Source organism: Eschrichtius robustus, chromosome X, assembly GCF_028021215.1.
Source record: "Eschrichtius robustus isolate mEscRob2 chromosome X, mEscRob2.pri, whole genome shotgun sequence".
Classification (NCBI taxonomy): Eukaryota; Metazoa; Chordata; class Mammalia; order Artiodactyla; family Eschrichtiidae; genus Eschrichtius; species Eschrichtius robustus.
In genome coordinates, this window is record NC_090845.1 from 105,482,255 (window position 1) to 105,501,601 (window position 19,347).

General features: G+C 40.9%; 1 protein-coding gene across 1 annotated transcript; it reads left to right on the plus strand.

Annotated features, from left to right (window-relative positions):
* The first annotated feature begins 8,099 nt into the window (after nt 1-8,099).
* Nucleotides 8,100-17,461, plus strand: UBE2A (ubiquitin conjugating enzyme E2 A). The gene is made up of 6 exons (XM_068532860.1): nt 8,100-8,347; nt 8,487-8,567; nt 8,962-8,987; nt 15,341-15,430; nt 16,464-16,552; nt 16,927-17,461. The coding sequence occupies exons 1-6, from the start codon at nt 8,304-8,306 to the stop codon at nt 17,053-17,055; spliced, it is 459 nt and encodes a 152-aa protein (XP_068388961.1). The 5' UTR covers nt 8,100-8,303; the 3' UTR covers nt 17,056-17,461.
* Nucleotides 17,462-19,347: the final 1,886 nt, after the last annotated feature.

The following is a 19,347-nucleotide window of genomic DNA, read 5'->3' on the forward strand; positions in this document are numbered from 1 at the left end:
AACATCTTCCACCCTTCCTTCCTCAACCCAGAAACTCTCCCAGAATGCTCTCTGTGGAGGACCAGAGCCTGGGGGAATCCAGAATAAGGACACTGAGACAGTTTACATTGGATAGCTTCAAGTGATGACACCAAAATAGTGGATTTTTAACAGAGAACTTACTGAAGGAAGCAGGAGCTGGTGACCAGAAAATTGACAGGTTAGCTGGAAGAAGTGTAGTGTTCAAGATACACAAGATGTAAACCAATGGGAATTTGAAGCAATCTGCTAGCCCTCAAATGAACATGAGTTAATAAAGTAGAAAAGAAATGTCAAGTCTTAAAGAATCATAGCGTTTGCTCCTTAGATCTTAGTCCAGTGTCATCCCTATGATTCTATGTTCTTTATAATAGTATTTATTGATCTTCTACTGTGTGTTAGGCACTGTGCTACATACTGGTTGCATAGTGATCAATTATAAATAGTCTCCCTCCCTCAAGTGGCTTAGTCAAGCGCAGGGGTGGGTAAAGGGCTAGAGAGTAAATATTTTAGGCTTTGAGAGCCAAGAGGAAAAATCAAGAACATTATGTAGGTACTTATATAACGAGAGAAAACAAATTTCCACAAATGTTTTATCAATGAAATACAAAATATAATAATAATTGAGTATAATTTTTTTCATAATACAGATCTCCTAATAAGAATGGCATTCTTTTATGGAGAGGATAATATTTCACTTAATTAGGGTTCAAAGTGAGTGTTTCCTATCATCAAATCAGTTACAATCGCAATACACTTTTTTTTTTTTTTTTTTGGCCGCACCGCGCAGCATGTGGGATCTTAGTTCCCCGACCAGGGATGGAACCCGTGCCCTGGAAGTGCAGTGGAAGCGCAGAGTCCTAACCACTGGACCGCCAGAGAATTTTCCTGTTTTTGTCTTTGTTTTCAATATATTTTTAAAGGTTTTTACCTTGTTTCAATTGGTCAAGATTTTTAAGAACCTCACTTTTAATCTGTAATAAAAGTTTACAACTTGATTTTTTCAAGAGTTAACAAACTGCAAGCACCTGTTAATAAAGGTCTTAATAAAAAATCTGTTACAAATATTTATCCATTAATGCTTATCTGTAATAAGATTTTATGTATTTCATCTTTGAGAAAAATCTTAACACAGATAAGTACTGCCATGTACTGATATCAATCCACAGGCACCTCTGGACTTCCCTGGTGGTCCAGTGGGTAAGACTCCATGCTCCCAATGCAGAGGGCCTGGGTTCAATCCCTGGTCGGGGAACTAGATCTCCCATGCATGCTGCAACTAAGAGCCCACATGCCAAAATTAAAAGGTACCACATGCTGCAGCGAAGATCCCACGTGCCGCAACTAAGACCCGGAGCAGCCAAAAATAAATAGACAGATAAATAAATAAATTTTTTAAAAAAGAATTGCAAAATGGTGACAATTGAGCATTAAGTCAAATGCAAGGTCCTTCTGAAAGCAGGGCCCTATGCAATTGTACAGGTTACATGCTTATGAATCCAATTCTAGTTTAAGAGAACTGGCTTCATAGGCATGTAAAAAAAAAATCCACATGCATCTGAGTTTTAATTGAGCATATTCATCTCTTAGATGGCACTTATAGAATTCTATCAGATTCTTCTCTTGACATTTGCCTTTCAGTATGTTGTTACATTGCAGAATAATCACTTCCAATTGAAGTTTAGGTGGAAGCTCCTCAACTGCACAGTTAAATTGCTTTTGAAATACAGAAATTTCCTTTGCACTTGCATCAGGGTCCAAAAATCACCACTGGAACTGTAATCTGAGCTCAGAAAAGATATCCACTGAAAATTTGTGTGGGACTGCAAATCTTGATTTTTTATTTTAACATTTGACAGCACAGGAAGCAATTAAGTAACTAGACATTACTTGTAGTTCAAAAAATGTCAGTTGTCATCGAAGTGATTTCACTGCGGTATAAATTTCACATGTAAGCAGCATTTTGCCTTGTAATTTTAGGTTAAATTTATTAAGTAACATAATTACCTCTACAGCAAAAGCTAATTCCATTCAGTGTTCAATAATAGTGGTTGAGGGTGATTCTTCCGGCTCAGAAAATTTTCAATCCCAGCCACGAGCTATAAAAATACAAAAACAAAACAAAAAATACAAAAACAAACAAAACAACAAAAAAAACCTTATAACTGCTAAGTTGTTGAACTGCTGTTGGTAGGGCAAGTCAGAATATTCAGCCTCTTTTTCTGACAAAAATTCATGAAACTGACAATGGTTTAGTCCATGAGAGTGAATGAAGTTCACTGTAGACACGAATGGTTGAATAACACAAGATAGATTAAAATATTTCCCTGTGAAGTACCTGCCGTTCAATAATATATAACAAATAACTATAGGATTTAAACAACTTACATTTTTGCAAGCTTTGTACATTTGTCCAGCTAAGCCTTTTTCTCCTTCATACATGTTTGAAATGCATCTTAGCAGATTCTACTTCAGGTTGTATTGAATTAGTGGTTTCTTGACTTTTTTGAAAATATTCTCATTTGCCGTCGTCTACAGATTATCCATACAGGCCAATTCTTCCATCGCTTTAAACTCAGCATTGACTCTTCAAATAAATAACAACAACTGAGGAGTATTATTAAGATCTGTCAACTTATAAAGAGCCAAGGAAAACCACTTGAAATAATTTGCCCTGTTTTTTAAATGACTATTGATGTTGCTTCCAATGTCCTCAACATTTTGAGCTGCTGTTCTTGGTGAAAGCCTAATAGTCTTTAAAAAGTTTATTTTCCCTGGACACATTTCTTTGGCTTCTGCAATCAAACACGATTTAATTAACTCACCATCAGTAGATAGCTTTCCTTGCTTGGCTAACAAATGAGCCACTCAGAAACTTACTTTGGCAGCAACCTCATTTTCATTTTTAATTTTTGTGAAGCATTTTGCTATGGTAAGATATTCTATTTTAAACTTTCTAATTTTTCTAACCGTTGCTTTCCTGTGAACTGGGAACATTGTAATGAGCACTTAGTTTGGTAATGTCGATGTATATCGTATTCTTTTAGCCATGCTACAGCGTCATTGTGTAACAAACACAGTGTTTTGACATCTAAATTGATGACCAAGTAATCTACACTCCACTGTGCCTTAAAAGCACAACATTCAAAATCCACTTTTATTTTCTTGTTTTGACATGCTAGGTATGCACTTGTAATTAAAAAACAATAATAATGCCAAAACACGGTGATACAAGTGGTACCCAAAATGCTGTTGAGATATAACTGTGTCACCGTGGTTCGTAGTGTACCGACCAACAGTGGGAAGTGATGAGGGCACCACATACAGTTTCTGTCACAGCTACTCCACTCTGCTATTGCAGCACAAAAGCAGCCATAGTGAAACTTTATTTATGGACATTGAAATTTGAATTTCATATCATCTTCATGTGTCATGAAATATGATTAAATACTATTCTTCTTCTGATTTTTTTTCAACCATTTAAAAATACAGAAAAACATTCTTAGCTTGCAGGCCATAGGAAGAATGCTGGCAGGCTGGATTCGGTTGTAGTTTGCTGGTGGATGTGGCTGGTTTGTTTGAATTCTCATGTGCAACACTGTAGCCATTTGTATTAGTTTCCTTTTGCTGCTGTAACAAACTACCGCAAACTCAGTGGCTTAAGAAAATTCAAATTTGTTATCTTAGGGTTCTGGAGATCAGAAATCCAAAATCAATCTCACTGGTCTAAAGTCAAGGTGTCAGCCAGGCTGATTGCTCCTAGAGGCTCCAGTGGAAAAGTCATTCTCTGCCTCTTCCAGCTTCTAGAGGCTGCCAGCAACCCTTGGCTCCTTGGCTGGTGGCTGCATCACTCCAATCTCTACTTCCATCATCACAGGGCCTTCTCTCTGAATTCAGACTCCTCCTTTCCTTTTATAAGGACCTTTTATAAGGACCCGTGTGATTATTATCAGGGCCACCTGTTTAATCCTGGATAATCTCCGTATCTCAAGATTCTAAATTTAATCACATCTGCAAAGTCCCTTTTGCCATATAAGGTAACATGTTCACAGGTTTAGGACATGGAGATTAGCACATGGAGATCTTGAGGAGGGGTGCGTTATTCAGCCATGCCTTTGTTTTCCTCTATTCAGCAGTTCAGCAGGTAGTGAAATCCTGTGTTCATGGCCCTCATTTCCCCATTTCTCTAAGCTTCACCATTTCTCTCTCCTCTCTCCCTCCCTCTATCTCTTTCTCTCCTTGTGTTCTAGGGGCTATAAATGGACAGCATACTACTACCTTTACTGCCAAGAACACACACTGACAACTGTTGTCTCCTGTAAGTGATCCTCTTCTTGACTTGTCTTCCAAGATTATTGGAGTCAAGAAAAATCTTTTGATTTTATTTTCTGTTGTTCCTTGGTTGTCATTTGTACTGAATTTTATTGATAGAAGTGGGAACTATAGAAAAATAAAATTCCTTGCCTTCACTGGCTAACAGAAATACAAATTCCCAGCCTCATAAGGCAGGAAATGATATTTTATTTGGTTTCTCTCTCCAACCCCAAATAGTCGAGGAAAATCCCAATCTATTCTGCATTTTGAAAACAAGAATAAAATTCCACAATTTCCCTAGTCATATAGTCCCATATTTTTCCTCCCTTTTAGGAAAATGCTCAGATCCTTGCCTCTGAACAATTTGGAATTTTTAATCTTCCCTGCAGCTGCATTGCTCACACACTTTTCTTTAAATTGAAAAGGACCTCTAGTTTCTTGACCCCTGTTCTTGGGGGGAAGGGGGGATGCTTGCCTGTGAAGAGGGTATTTCTTCAAGATGTCAAGGTGAGAATGGGGTGGAAGGAATGCTCGGCCAGCTCTGCTATAGTCAGTATATTCCAGCCCTATAATCGCCTGTGCTGGAGAACAATCTTCTGTGTGCTGCTTGCTATGACAACCCTGCTTCTGATGGGGAATGTGAGGGCACAGCGTTCCTGCAAAGCAATTCCATTGTGCAGTCAGGGAACACTCTCCCCACATCCCAGTGCCCCGGGGCTTCCAAACTGCTTCGGTTCACGCTCTTGATTTTTCCTCATTAGGTAGTCAAAGAGCTACTCCTTAGCTATACAGCAAAGGAGTGGCAGAAAACAGGCCCGCAACAAACTCAAACACATCTCTAGCCTTCAATGAGTTTTACACATTTATACCCAGTCCCTTATATCCAGGAGCCTCCCAGACCCTCTCCTCTTCTCCAGTACATTATACGCCGCTTCTCAGTAGGATGTTTTCAGTGCATCTCTCTTGGGCTCAAACGCCTACAAAAGCTGCCTATCAAGCCTAAATTCCTCATGCTCGCATTTGAGGGCATTTAATTAACTTGTCATCCTCACTTTTCCAAGCCAGGGTCTCATCAGTCTGCATTAGCCACTCTAACCTGCCCACTGCCCCCAGATCCTGGTTAAGCTCCATGCCCACGCTCGTGCTGTTGCCCTCGTAGCAACTGCTTGAGTTTCTCCCTCCTAAGCCCTGCTTTCCTCTCTTCTGAAACAACTTTGAAATAGACCCATTCCAGGAAGCTTCTTCTAACCCAACCGGACTGATGATTCCCTTGCTGCGCAGCCCCTCAGCATCTGTGGATTCACATGTTTCTGCTATGTATCTTGCTGCTGCTCTGGAGGGAGAATTCTAAGATGCCACCCCCTTCCTCAAGATTTCTGGTCACTTCTTCCAGCTATTCAGTCAAACACTAATCTAGGTTCTGCTATGAGGCAATTCTGTAGATGTAATTAAGGTCCCAAATCAGATGATTTTAAGATCAGGAGATTATCTGGGATGGGCCTGACCTAATCAGATAAGGCCTTAAAGTGAACTGGGCTCTTTCTGAAGAAAGATACTCAAACTGTCAGATGAAAAAATATATATACGTTAAAAAAAAAGTGTGAGAGGGATTTGATGGGAGAGAAATTCTCTATTGCTGGCTTTGAAGATGGAGTAGGCCACATGGCAAGGTATGCAGGTAACCTCTAGGAGCTGAGACTGGTCCCCGGCTGGCAGCCACTGAGGAAATGGGGCCTTCAATCTTACAACCACAAGGAACTGAAGTTGACTAACAGCTTGTGGTAATTTGTTAAACATCAATAGAAAACTAACCCACTTGCTTTTGTAGACCTTGCTTTTGTTGATTTCATATGTGCGTATTAGTAGACTGCAAGCTCCTAGATTAGAGGAAAAGGAGGTTTTTAATTTATTTTTGTAACCCCTTCCCACCACAGCCATAATGTGATGCTATTAGGGAGATTTGCCTTAACTGATACGTTGGAGTTAATGGGAGATATAAATCCTTGGCCATGAGAGTACTTGTTGTAAAGCAGCAGCTAGAATCACTACCACTGTCAAGTGCCTCCTGCCTCCCATGTTAAAAACAATTTCCTGCACATCTGATATCTTCTGGACATCTTCACGCAAATGTCTCACTAGTCCCATGAACTCAGTAAGTCCCCAAATTTCCTCTCCCAAAACTGCCCCTCCGTCTCTATTCTGTAATTCTGGTAATGGCACCTTCAAACCCCCAATTATCTTGGAGGTTAGAACTTGAGCCATTGTTTGTTTGTTTGGCCGCGCCACACCGCAGTGCGCCGCGGGGCTTGTGGGATCTTAGTTCCCGGACCAGGGATCGAACCTGTGCCCCCTGCAGTGGAAGCGCAGAGCCCTAACCACTGGACCGCCAGGGAAGTCCCCAGAACTTGAGCCATAGTTGACTCCTTCCCCTCTCTTGCCCCCACATTCTATCTGTTCCCAGGTCCTCTCCATTTATCCCCTCCTCTCCATGTTTATTGTCTTTGCCTGGTTCAGTACCTCTCACCTGGAATACTTCAGGAGTCTCCTAGTTGCTGTCCTGGGACCCATCTCTGATGAGCACAGCTCTGATCATGTCGCTTTTCTGCTCAACCACCTTCCAAGGAAGCCATTAGCTTGGCATTCAAAACTCTCCATGACTTAACCCAAACCTACCTTTCTCATATTTTCAAAAATCCTTAAATGAGTATTTTGCCTACCTTCTATGTTATTTTGGGTTGACCTTTTAAAAAACATTCTTTAAAACTGTTATTGCTTTTGCAGGTCCACATACTAACTGTGACTCTTCCCTGCAACCTGCAGCTTTTTCACGTGCATCTTACCGTTACTTTACTTCAGACTCACTGCTCTTCCAATTCTCTGCAGTCGGATATTCTCATACCTTGGACTCTTCTGAACATATATTAGCTGCTTGGCTTGTTGAACTGCCAAGGGGAAATGTGGTTCCAGAGCCAAATTGTGAGTGCCCAAAGCTAAAGCCTCATTCTGCTTGCCTCCAGCTCTCATTCCCTCCCCCAGGACACACAACACCATTTCATTCTGCTTTGGGGGTGATCATTGGCCTAAATGTTAGGACCCAAACCCGCACATTCATCCCATAGACAAGGAACCCACATTCCATAGAGAAGGGACCCTCGACCTCATAGTCGAGGTCGATTTATTCTTTGGATTTTCAGTGATTTTAAGCAGTCACACACCCTCCTCCCCAGTCTCCAGTGTCCGCAGGGGGTGTGTCCCCTAGACTTCCGGCTTTTGGACAACCGGTTTTGCCTCCGCCCACTCCCACCTCGAGATCTCGAGATTGGGACTTCCATCGTTCTTCTCCCCCCTCAGCCACTGTGCGCACTTTAATAAGTGATCTGATCTCAAAAAAAAAAGAAAGAAAGAAAGAAAAAAGAAAGAAAGAAAAAAAAAGAAAGAAAGAAAGAAAGGAAGGAAGGAAGGAAGGAAGGAAGGAAGGAAGGAAGGAAGGAAGGAAGGAAGGAAGAAAGAAAGAAAGGGAAAAGAAAAAGGAAAACAGAAAAGAGCTTCCCGGGGTTCGTCTTAGAATTGGCAAATAGAGGTGCACCCCGTTCCACCACCCGATCCTAGTGAGTTCCAGGCAATTACGTGCGGCCCGCAGCTCGCCTCTCACCGCCCCCCCCACCGCCTCCCGCCCGGGTTTAATGACCTAAGCAACTTTCCGTACCCCCCCCCCCGCCCCGTCTTGGTACGGCCTGTCCGGCGATCGGCGTTCCACCCCCGCCCTTTCCTTCTAGGTTGGTTCAGCCCCTGTCTACTCAGGGGTGGTGCTCAGCCGGCGCCAGACAGACCCTCGACTTCGGAGAGGGAGTGCAGTTCCTCTGGGAGCATCCCCCTCGGTTCCATCAGCTTCCCCAGCCTCCTCGGCCGCCTTACCGCCCGCGGGGACCCAAGAGCTCGGTGTATGCCCCACCCCTGACCCCGCTAGAGACATGTCCACCCCGGCTCGGCGGCGCCTCATGAGGGACTTCAAGAGGTAACCCGCCCGGGACGCCGGGGTCCCGGGGCTGCGGCCGGGGCGCAGGGCGGGGCCGGCGGAGGGCCGGGCGGGCGGCGGGGCGGCCGGCGGCGCGAGCGGGTGCCGGATGGCGGGCCCCCTGTCTGTTTCCTTGAAGGTTGCAGGAGGATCCTCCAGCCGGAGTCAGCGGAGCTCCGTCCGAGAACAACATCATGGTTTGGAACGCGGTCATTTTTGGGTGAGTCTGCGTTCCGGGTGGTGGCGAGGGCTAGGGACGCGTGTGCCCTCCGGGACCGGCCCGGTGCGGAAGCGGGGGCAGAGGGAGAGTGTTTGGGGCTGGCTGGGCCTAGGCGCCTCCCCGGAGCCTGTGCCTCGATTAGCTCGGTTCCCGCTGCCAGGGGAACCGCTTGGGGTTCTAAGGGGGGCGGGGCGGGGAGTGGTGGCGCTTCGGCGCGGCGGCCTGCCCGGGGTTTCTGAGCCCCAGACCTCTGTTGGTAGTGGTTTTGCAACCCGGGAAGCGGTGGTTTACCAGCGGTGGAGCGAGCAGGGCTCGTAATAGCCATGTGTTCAGATGAATCGGGGAGAGGGGAGCCCCCGAAGCGGGAACTGATTGGTTTTTCTCTGTGTTGCAGGCCTGAAGGGACCCCGTTTGAGGATGGTAAGAGAGTTTCTTTACCCACCTTTCGGGAGCCTGATCATCTGGGGAAAGGGTTCCCAGTCATCCTGGAAGTGCCTCCTACTTAGGAACCCGCTTCTCCCTAGCCTCTGCCCACTAAAGGCTTGAGTGGAATCCAGTCTGTGGCAGGTTGTTCTGGCTATTGTCCGCTTGACTAGAACTGCACCTTTTTTATTGCTTCTTAAAAAAAAATCTGGGTAAGGCAGTAAAAGGAGCATCATACCACTGATGTTAAGGGTCTGTGAGGTTTGGGCTGTGATCCTCCTGAATTCAGCCCCCCATCAAGATACTAAGTGTCAACCCAACCACTTGCTGATAGGCTCAGAGACCCCAGGGACCATTTGATTCAGAATTCTTCACAAGGGCGGGAACTGTGTTCAGCAGGTGCTTAATGTGTGTTTGTTGGATGTTGAATGGATGCAAGAATCCCTTGCACACAATTGTCTGGTTTCTACAGTCTGGCATTGAGTGCCTGTCAGCCTCACTGCTTTAAGATGGTCTTTAATGGCACCTTTAATAGCCAGATTGAGCATAATGTTTCTAATTTTTAAATGAGTTTTCAGTATGTGCTTTTATCAAGACTTGATGGTCAGTAATCTCAAAGCAGTTTCACAGTTGAGGGGAGCCTTAATGTACTGTCTTGACCAGTGTCCAACCTACTTCAAGGTACTACACGTACTTATAGGTACATGATTTTTAATGGGTTTAGGTTTGACCTTTAAAAACACACGTTAGTTGCTTTTTTTTTTTTAATTATTAGCACCTTTAATTATTGTTTATTTATTTATTTTTTTGGCTGTGTTGGGTCTTCGTTTCTGTGCGAGGTCTTCCTCTAGCTGCGGCGAGCGGGGGGCCACTCTTCATCGCGGTGCGCGGGCCTCTCACTATTATGGCCTCTCTTGTTGCGGAGCACAGGCTCCAGACGCGCAGGCTCAGTAGTTGTGGCTCACGGGCCCAGGTGCCCGGCAGCATGTGGGATCTTCCCAGACCAGGGCCCGAACCCATGTCCCCTGCATTAGCAGGCAGACTCTCAACCACTGCGCCACCAGGGAAGCCCCACGTTAGTTGCTTTTTAAGGATTTTTTTAAAGCTTCCTATTTTGAGATAATTATAGGTTCATGTGCAGTTGTAATAAATAATATTACAGAGAGACCTTGTATACCCTTCACCTGCTCCCCCGCCCCTTTGGTAACAAGTCATCTTGAATGACTATGCACAACCAGGAAATTAACATTGATACAGTTTTAGTGCACTCAGTTGTGTGTGTGTGTATGTGTGTGTGTGTTTGTGTGTGTGTAGTTAATTGTTTTTGAAAGCTTAATACATTTAAAAACATGATTAAAAGTATTTGAACTACTAATCGACATCTTTAATATTTTGAGGCATTTTTAAAAAGAAAAGGATCTTTCTGTTATTTTTTTCTCAATGACTTACCTTCCTTTGGTCACATAGCATTTGAGAGATATTATACACATATGCACACACATATGCACATAACTCAGTTTGAAGGCGGGAACAAAAACATTTCTGCAAACTACTAAGTACAAACTTATGTTGCCAAGTCAGTTTGCTTTTTGATGCTACCAACCACAAGATGTTGTGAGGTAGGTCAGTATTAACCAATTCTATGATTTGTCTCAAACACTCACATTTCCCTAGAAGACTGTAGACAGTAACCTAAATACTTGTAGTTTCCTCTCTACCTTCACCCACTGGGTAGATATCACTGCTCTTCAGTGCTGCAATAAAAAGAAATGACAGCAGGGGAGTGGGATCCTCAAGCCATACTATTGATACTTTGGTGCAGTAAATCATTTGAACTGATCCTGACCTGTAGCAAGAGCTAGCTAAGCTTAATTTTCCTCTGCTAGACTGGTGCTAGTTCTTCATGCTTAAGTTTTATGTGCAGATTAGCTGTGTATCTGCTTTAGCTCCAGCAGGCTTTGTTTTCATTGGCTTCTTTTTTCCTCCTGATTTTACTCAGACTGCTTTACGCTGGGCACAGCTTTATTAATAGTACACCACTTTGCTGGGGTTGGCAACTTAAATATTTCAAGGGTGCTTCTCTCGTTTTAAGTGGTATGAGTTGAAAAGGTACTTGTGGAATCCATTATCTACCTGGACCTTCCCCCTTGACATTACTGGCTCTTTTTTTGATGATGTGTATCTCCACCCTGACATTACTGAAAGGAATTACTCAGGCTAAATGACAGTACCCTTTTCTAATTCATTCTTTTGAGCAGTCTGCTATCCATGGATGCTTTCTCAGGTGTCTAGAACACTGACCAAGGTTACAAGAAATTTTTTGACCATTTAAAAATACCTGTTATTTACAGTTAGGAAATTTACTGGAAAGGCCCAATTAGGGACAAGTGGCATAGTTGATTTTGCTGTTGCCAACGTATTATATAAATCAACAGCTCCAAAACTACTTCTGCTGCTTCCTTGTAAACCATTTGTAGTGGAGGTTTCTGGAACAGCCAGGCCCTAGTTAAAGAGATGAAATTTTAAGAAAAGGAACTCTTAAAGGTATTTTGATTTAACTTTACACACTTGAAGGTAAGAGGACTATGCTCCCAAGAGCTTACACTACCAAACAAAACACTGGGGGGAGATACTTCCTCATAAAATATCTTGGTATGTATGCTGAATACGAAGGCTAAGGAACAATGTATTCTCCATCACATCATCTGAAAATTGTTAATAGACACAGTAAGATACTAGTACTTGATTTTCATAATAGATGTATTCTTAAGAATTTGGTGTCTTTTTTTTAAAAAATGAATCAAAGTCCACTAGGGGTGTTCTTAAGGTAAATAAATCCTATGATGAAGAGTATTTGGGTATTATCTTAAAAATCAGACTTTTTTCAGTCATCAAAAAAAATTTTGTAAGTACATGTACTTTGCTTTCTCCTCAGGGGTCACAAACTGGTGGCTAAATGGCAGAAAACACCTACAGAGGTGCTTTCTTTGGCCAATACAATATTTTCAAAAAATTGTATTTGTGACTGTCTTTAGGCAGAACATACACTCTCTACTTTAACCATATCACTCCCTATTGCCATACACCTGCCATTTAACTCATTTATATAATTTTCCTGGTCCCTATACATAGATGGATTAATTGATACTTTCCTTACAATTTTGTGACCTCCTCAGGAAGATAAAAAATCAGTACAGATTGTGTACAACAATGGTGAGGCTTAAGTTTCCAATTCTTTTAAAGCCTAGCCTTCTAAATATTCAGAGGACAAGCTCTAGTCTCGATTGCGTAGTATTAATTCTCAGATTTTAAGTTTCCTTAACATTTGTTTTGGATCTCAGAAATTGGATTGAGAGTTGTACTAAAGAGGTTCTCATTGTTTAAGGTGGCTAAAAGTGTGAAATATCCCTTTAAATGTGTGCTTTGAGTAAGATTTAGGTACGTCCTAATTTATACTCACATTGAATATAAATTATCTTGGTTTCACTTCTCAAGATATTAAATGAGCTGTTCTTAAAGACTTGATTAACTTCTTTGGTAGCTAGGTAACCACCTTGTTGAACTTTTAGGCAAGCATTAGGCAGAAAGCTCAAGTCAAGGGTTTTGTGAGCCACCAGCGTATGTACTCAACTTGCTTTCACTGTGATTGATGTAGGTCAGAAAGAAAGTACTATTTAATATTTGAATTCATTAATTGTATTTTTCTTACTGATAGTGAAGTTTGGATTTTTGGTTTTTGCCTCCTTCAGCTGGGTCTAGAGATATGAAACTGTAGAATTATTGTAACTAAAATATTTATGAAGCACTTATTTTGTGTCACTGTGCATCTTTCCCTCATTTAAACCTCACAACAATGTTATGTAGCAGGTACTATTATTAACCCTATTTTACAGATGAGGAACTTGAGGTTTAGTCAAGTTGAGCAGTTTCCCCCAAGGTTTCATAACTAGCAAGTAGCAAAGCAAGGATTCGAACCCAGATCTGTCTGACTACAAAGCTTCTGCTCTGCCCCACTGCACTCCACTGTTTCCACTTACGCCTGCCTTCTGTGTGACTTTACCACCTTTAGGTATCATATTTAATGATGGTTTTAATTTAAAGTACCTGGGAGCTCTGCATGCTATTAAATCTGCCCAATTTTCGAGCAGTTTTTTTAGATCAATTTCTTGATGATAAATCTCTAAGCTATAATTTAAGCAGGTATCAACACTGAGCCAAATGTGTTTATACTTGAGATACATAAGGAAGTTCAGAGTTTTGAACTAACACTTATTCCCACTTTTTCTTGCGTATTATAATATCAATAGAACTGAAAAGAAAGAACTATGCTTTCTTCCTCAAAAATAGGAAGAGTTATGACCAGGTGGTGATAAAGGTGAAGTGTGTTCTGATGGACTATAGCATGTTTATCCATTCCAAAATATTTTGCTTTTTGTCCTTAGTTATAATACATAGTAACTTCAGATCTGCCTTTCAAGATTAGGGAGTAACAATAGTTGGGGAATATAATATGTCTCCATATGTTGCATTTTTAAAATTTTATTTATTTATTTATTTATATTTGGCTGCGTTGGGTTTTTGTTGCTGCACACGGGCTTTCTAGTTGCGGCGAGCAGGGGCTACTCTTCGTTGCAGTGTGCAGGCTTCTCATTGCGGTGGCTTCTCTTGTTGCAGAGCACGGGCTCTAGGCGCGTGGGCTTCAGTAGTTGTGGCACGCAGGCTATAGGCTGCAGGCTCAATAGTTGTGGCGCATGGGCTTAGTTGCTCCGCGGCATGTGGGATCTTCCCAGACCAGGGCTCGAACCCATGTCCCCTGCATTGGCAGGCGGATTCTTAACCACTGCACCACCAGGGAAGTCCGATATGTTGCATTTTAAATTATTCTGAAACTTTGGGACACATGTTCATACCAAGAACAACTTTGTTAGCAAATTGTTTCCTATGAGCTTGCTGGTAGGAAACACACTTTTTGGTATTGTTACATGTAACAACTAGCAGTAAAATGATTATAGTCTTTTTTTCTTAAGTGGAAAGGAGGAATGGAAGCTAGGAGGAAATAAATTGCTAACTCGAAGGAACCAGTAACAATTTATACTCTATCTGAAGTGTGGTCTGTTGTATTAGAATAAGTAATTTATTAAGTGGACCAGAGTAATATAGTGGAACGTGCATCACCTTAGATAATAACTGATTCCTTAAGATTACTTGAAGAAATTTCAGTCAGGAAAAAACAATTGCCCAATTGTTTTCTTGAATTTATTAAACCCAATTAAAAATAACATTTTGAAGAAAATAATCTCCCCAAATCACAACATCCAACAATTCTTTTTTGGTGGGGGGCGGGGACGCGCTGTGGGGCATGCGGTATCTTAGTTCCCCGGCCAGGGATCGAACCAGTGTCCCCTGCAGTAGAAGCACAGAGTCCTAAACACTGGACCGCCAGGGAAGTCCCCAACAATTCTTGAATGAGATCCAGTTTGTCCATTTCTTATAAATAAGTCTATAACTTAGTATGCTTTAGGGCCTCCTGCTACCTTAGTTGACACATATTCAAGAAAAATAATTTGTTTCAATAGTAGCGTAAACAAACATCATTAGAAAGAAATTTACTGGAGACATGAATGCAATCTAATATGATTTTTAAATTATTTCTGCCATTAATTCCTACCATTAGTGTGAATAATTGAGTTGGTTTTATAGTGAAGTAGCTTGTGAGTCATACTTAAGGGTTTTAAAGAGGGACTGTGAAGTTTTTTCTGGCTTACATTCAATTATGTTTTCATTATAGAGTTGCTATTACATGAAGAGGAGCCAGTGAACACTTTTCTTATTCCCTGCTATTTTAAAAATAATTTGATTATTGATTTGTATTTCTAGCATTGGTTTTTGAACTTTGTGCTCTCATCCTTTCTAGTGCATTTAAAAATCACCACTTAAGATGACAGCTGATTAAAATTGGCCTTTATTAAGGTCTTTCAGTCTTCTCAAGGAGGAAGGCCACGTTTTGGCTCTAGTTGCTTGTCATTTTAGGGATGTCTTCAAAATGTACAGTGGCTAAAGTTATCCTGCAGGCAGTAATTTTGAGTTTAAGATGGCTGTATTTAAGTTTGGGGGAGAATAATGGAAAAACAGAAAACAAGTCACCTTTGAGTGATGGTTCTTACGGTGTCCATCCATTTTTAGGGCAATCCCTGGAGCTGTATCTCTTACCTGGTCTCTTTCCTCTCTACTCTATATCTTTGCGTTATTTCATATAATACTTGAAAAAAAAGTCATGTAGTATTAAAAACAAAGTACTACCGAACAAAGTGATAAATAGGTTTTCTTAACCCTTTCTTTTCTAATTACAGGAACCTTTAAGCTTACAATAGAATTCACTGAAGAATATCCGAATAAGCCACCTACGGTTAGATTTGTCTCTAAGATGTTTCATCCAAATGGCAAGTATCACTTTTAATACAGTATTTTAAACTACTACACTGTTTATTTGGGAGGTATTCCACATTTCCTATTTGTCTGTAGCACCTGAGTATTTGTCTAGGCATCTTGCTGTTTCCTGAAACCTGAACTTTTTCATGGTGGTCTATTGCTGTCTTGGTCTGTGGTCCTAGAACTGAAGCAGTGAAGGGACATTGCCTTTGCTTGGAATCTGAGAGCCTCCTGGTTTTGATGATTTTATCATTTACTTACTAAACAAAAATAAGGATGTTCTTGAGGTTTCCTTTTAATATAAGGCCAGATTGGGGTAGTTTTGTGTTGTGATTATTTTCACTAGCATTTAGAGCAATAGTTTTCAGCTTTGGATGCAGATCAGAATTAGCATGGGACATTTAAAAGCCATGGATGTCCTGGCCCCACTCCAGACCTACTGAATATCAGATTCTGTGGTTGAGTCCAGGTATACGGTATATTGGAGTTCTAACTTACTTGGTGATTCTAACTTACTATTCTAACTTACTATTCTAACTTACTATTTTGCTCTTTTATTTTTTTTCCTAGTAATAAGCCTAGAACAAGTTGCCTTTTATTCAGGTTAATAATGTATTTTCCAGGGTATCAGATATTTTTACCTTCATACCAAAATGAAACCTTGTGAACTCTGAGCTATCTTGGTTATTTCAGATAGGAGATAAAGTTTAAAAATTTAGTGGAGTGAATTTCCCATAAGTCTATCGATGATGAGGAACCCTCTTAGAAATTGTGCGTGGTTTCCTGGATAACAGGGCAGTCTTTTCAGAATAACAAGCATTAAGTATCTTCCAGTTTTATACTGATTATGTTTGACATTCTCTGATCATCCTGTTTCACTAGTAGTGATTATGACACTTCTTTTAGGAAGGTAACTAAGAAGCAGCTTAGTAATCTTTTTTAAACCTCAGAAGCAAAGTATTCTTGACTGTATTTGTCTTGACTATGATGTTAAAACCTTAATGGTTTTGTTATGTTTAACATAACCTACTTCTATGCTCTTAGTCTATGCAGATGGTAGTATATGTCTGGACATACTTCAGAACCGTTGGAGTCCAACATATGATGTGTCTTCCATTTTAACATCCATACAGGTGAATTTTCCTTAATGTGACTATGGCCTTTGATATGTTTATATTAGCAATTGTTTTTGAAAGTCAGAAGTAAAAAGTAGGTCAGTAAGACCTAACCCACCAGAAAACATATATGTTTGCCTAGCTACTAGCAGATTAATGTAACTGTAGATTATTATGCTAAGAGAGCAAATTTAGCTGCTACCTAGGACAATTCGAGTGTGTTGAAGATACATATTGGGTTGGCCAGAAAGTTCGTTCAGGTTTTGCATAAGATGGTACGAAAAACCTGAACAAAGTTTTTGGCCAACCATATATATATATATATATATATATATATATATATATATATATATTTGCATTGAGGAACTGACTTTTTACAATTGTCTCTATAGTCTCTTTTGGATGAACCCAATCCCAATAGTCCAGCAAACAGCCAGGCTGCTCAGCTGTACCAGGAGAACAAGCGGGAGTATGAAAAACGTGTTTCTGCGATAGTAGAACAGAGCTGGCGTGACTGTTGACCCGGGTGCAGGAAAAGAAGCAGCTGGTCATAAGAAAAATATATATTGATGTGTTTGTCACCTTCCTATTCGTCAGTGTCATTACATTTACTTTATTAAAAGCAAAATAGCTGTTGTGCTGTTTCCATCTTCCCTTGCCAGGCTTTTCCTACCCCTTCTACCCTCTCCTTAAACATCAGAAAACACCCTCTATGAGATCAAATGTACTGTACCTGGGTTACGTGCAAAAAGTCACTAATGCTTAATTCCTTTTCTGTTGTGTTTCATTTCCAGTTTTATGGCAGTATTGTGTTACTGTACTTTACACTAAGCTTTTAAAATGAATTGTTTTACAAGTGGTGCTTATGCATAGCTTGATGACCAGAATGTTATTTTTAACAGAATGAATGATTACTGAAGCGTTTCACCCTGGCTGGTCCTTCACTTGCGTTGGATTTAGAAGTGAATTTTTGGAATATGGCCTATAGAAAACAGGGAAACAAATCCATATAAACATCCATTTTGAAAGAGCAATGGAAGCTAAAAAGGCTATGATACTAATACCTAACTAACATGAATTGTGTTTTTTACTGGTAGGAAGGAGAATGTTAAAGGGCTCAGCCAAAGGAGTGCAGCAATCATAGTAACTGACACTTCCTCTCCTTGCAAGGTGTTCAATGGACACACCCAAGCTAAGATTCAGAATACTGAAGTCTTCTGGATTTTCACTTTTTAAAGAGGTGTGGGAGCAGAGGAATGGAAACAATCATTAGTTTTTAAGCTAGGGAAGGTTGGAGATCCTTTAATCCTTTTAAAGGAGCAGTGCTACCCTAGATAAACAAATTTATAATCCTCCATTGTTTTTTTAGAGTTTTAATTAACCCAAGGAAGGGAACATGTCTGTGGTAAACCACTCAAATCCTCTGTTAATGCTGCATGCTTTAGTTTCTTCCTCCCTTTCAGTATTATAAGGACCTTAAAGTCAATGTTTGCGATCTTTCTTTGGATATTTATACTTTTAGACTGACAGTACCTTTAAGTAGCAGTGTGGGAAAAAGCTTGTAAATGTTTTGTCTGATGTTCCATTGTCACCTTTTGTGCATTTATCACTCTTATGAATTTAACTTTGCACAAGTAACCCATGTAAAAAAAATGTACATTTTTCAAAACTTGTAAATAAAAATAACCTTAAAAATTTGTAGTCAAGGTATAATTATATTTTAGCTCAGTATGAACTTTTAGTATGAATTTATTGGACTCTCATCTACTCATTCCCCCCCTTAAAATAAAAATTATGGTAAAAGCAAAAATAGATTTTGGGAGAGGGAGAAGAGTAGATACTGCTGGAGAGGACGTATTTTCTTTTCAGTCATAAGTGTTTAATGCTTTTTTAAACATGCTAACAAACAGAATGTAAATCTACTAGGTAAAACAAAGTTACTTCAGCATATATTATAGTCAATCAAGGGAATGAAATTGTGGTAAGGGGGGAGAATTAACCTGGAGATTTACCAGCATCCTCAGAGACCAAGATCTAACTTGTTGATCCTGACATTCCACCTCTTAAAAAAGCCCTAGCTTAAAAAACAAACTAAATAATAAAATGGTATTTTAAGTCTCAGGTAAAGCTTGGGAGTACAGGTATCCTCAGTGTTACCTTGTTTAAACAAAACTCTGCTTTCTTCTGAGGAGCAATCTATCTCATTTTAAAGAGACAAGGACAGTGACTGTGGAAACTCACTTCTTGGGGAGGGGGGGTGGGCGCTAATTGAAATTAAGTCCTTATGCTGTATGTACCCACTCATCCTCTAAGACATGGCACTTAAAGGAGCCTCAACATGAGGGAGCTCATCCTACACTGAACACATGAACTGGTTAGTTTCACCTAGAAGCAACTTCCTTAAATGCACTTACTTTCTCTTAAGTCCATTTCTTTTTTTTTTTTTTAATTAATTTATTTATTTATTTATGGCTGTGTTGGGTCTTCGTTTCTGTGCGAGGGCTTTCTCTAGTTGTGGCAAGCGGGGGCCACTCTTCATCGCGGTGCGCGGGCCTCTCACTGTCGCGGCCTCTCCCGTTGCGGAGCACAGGCTCCAGGCGCGCAGGCTCAGTAGTTGTGGCTCACGGGCCTAGTTGCTCCGCGGCATGTGGGATCTTCCCAGACCAGGGCTCGAACCCGCGTCCCCTGCTTTGGCAGGCAGATTCTCAACCACTGCGCCACCAGGGAAGCCCTTAAGTCCATTTCTACTTCAAAGTAGAATGACATTAAATTGGTCTTTATTTGGCAGATCAGTTTTACATAAATTTCTTCAT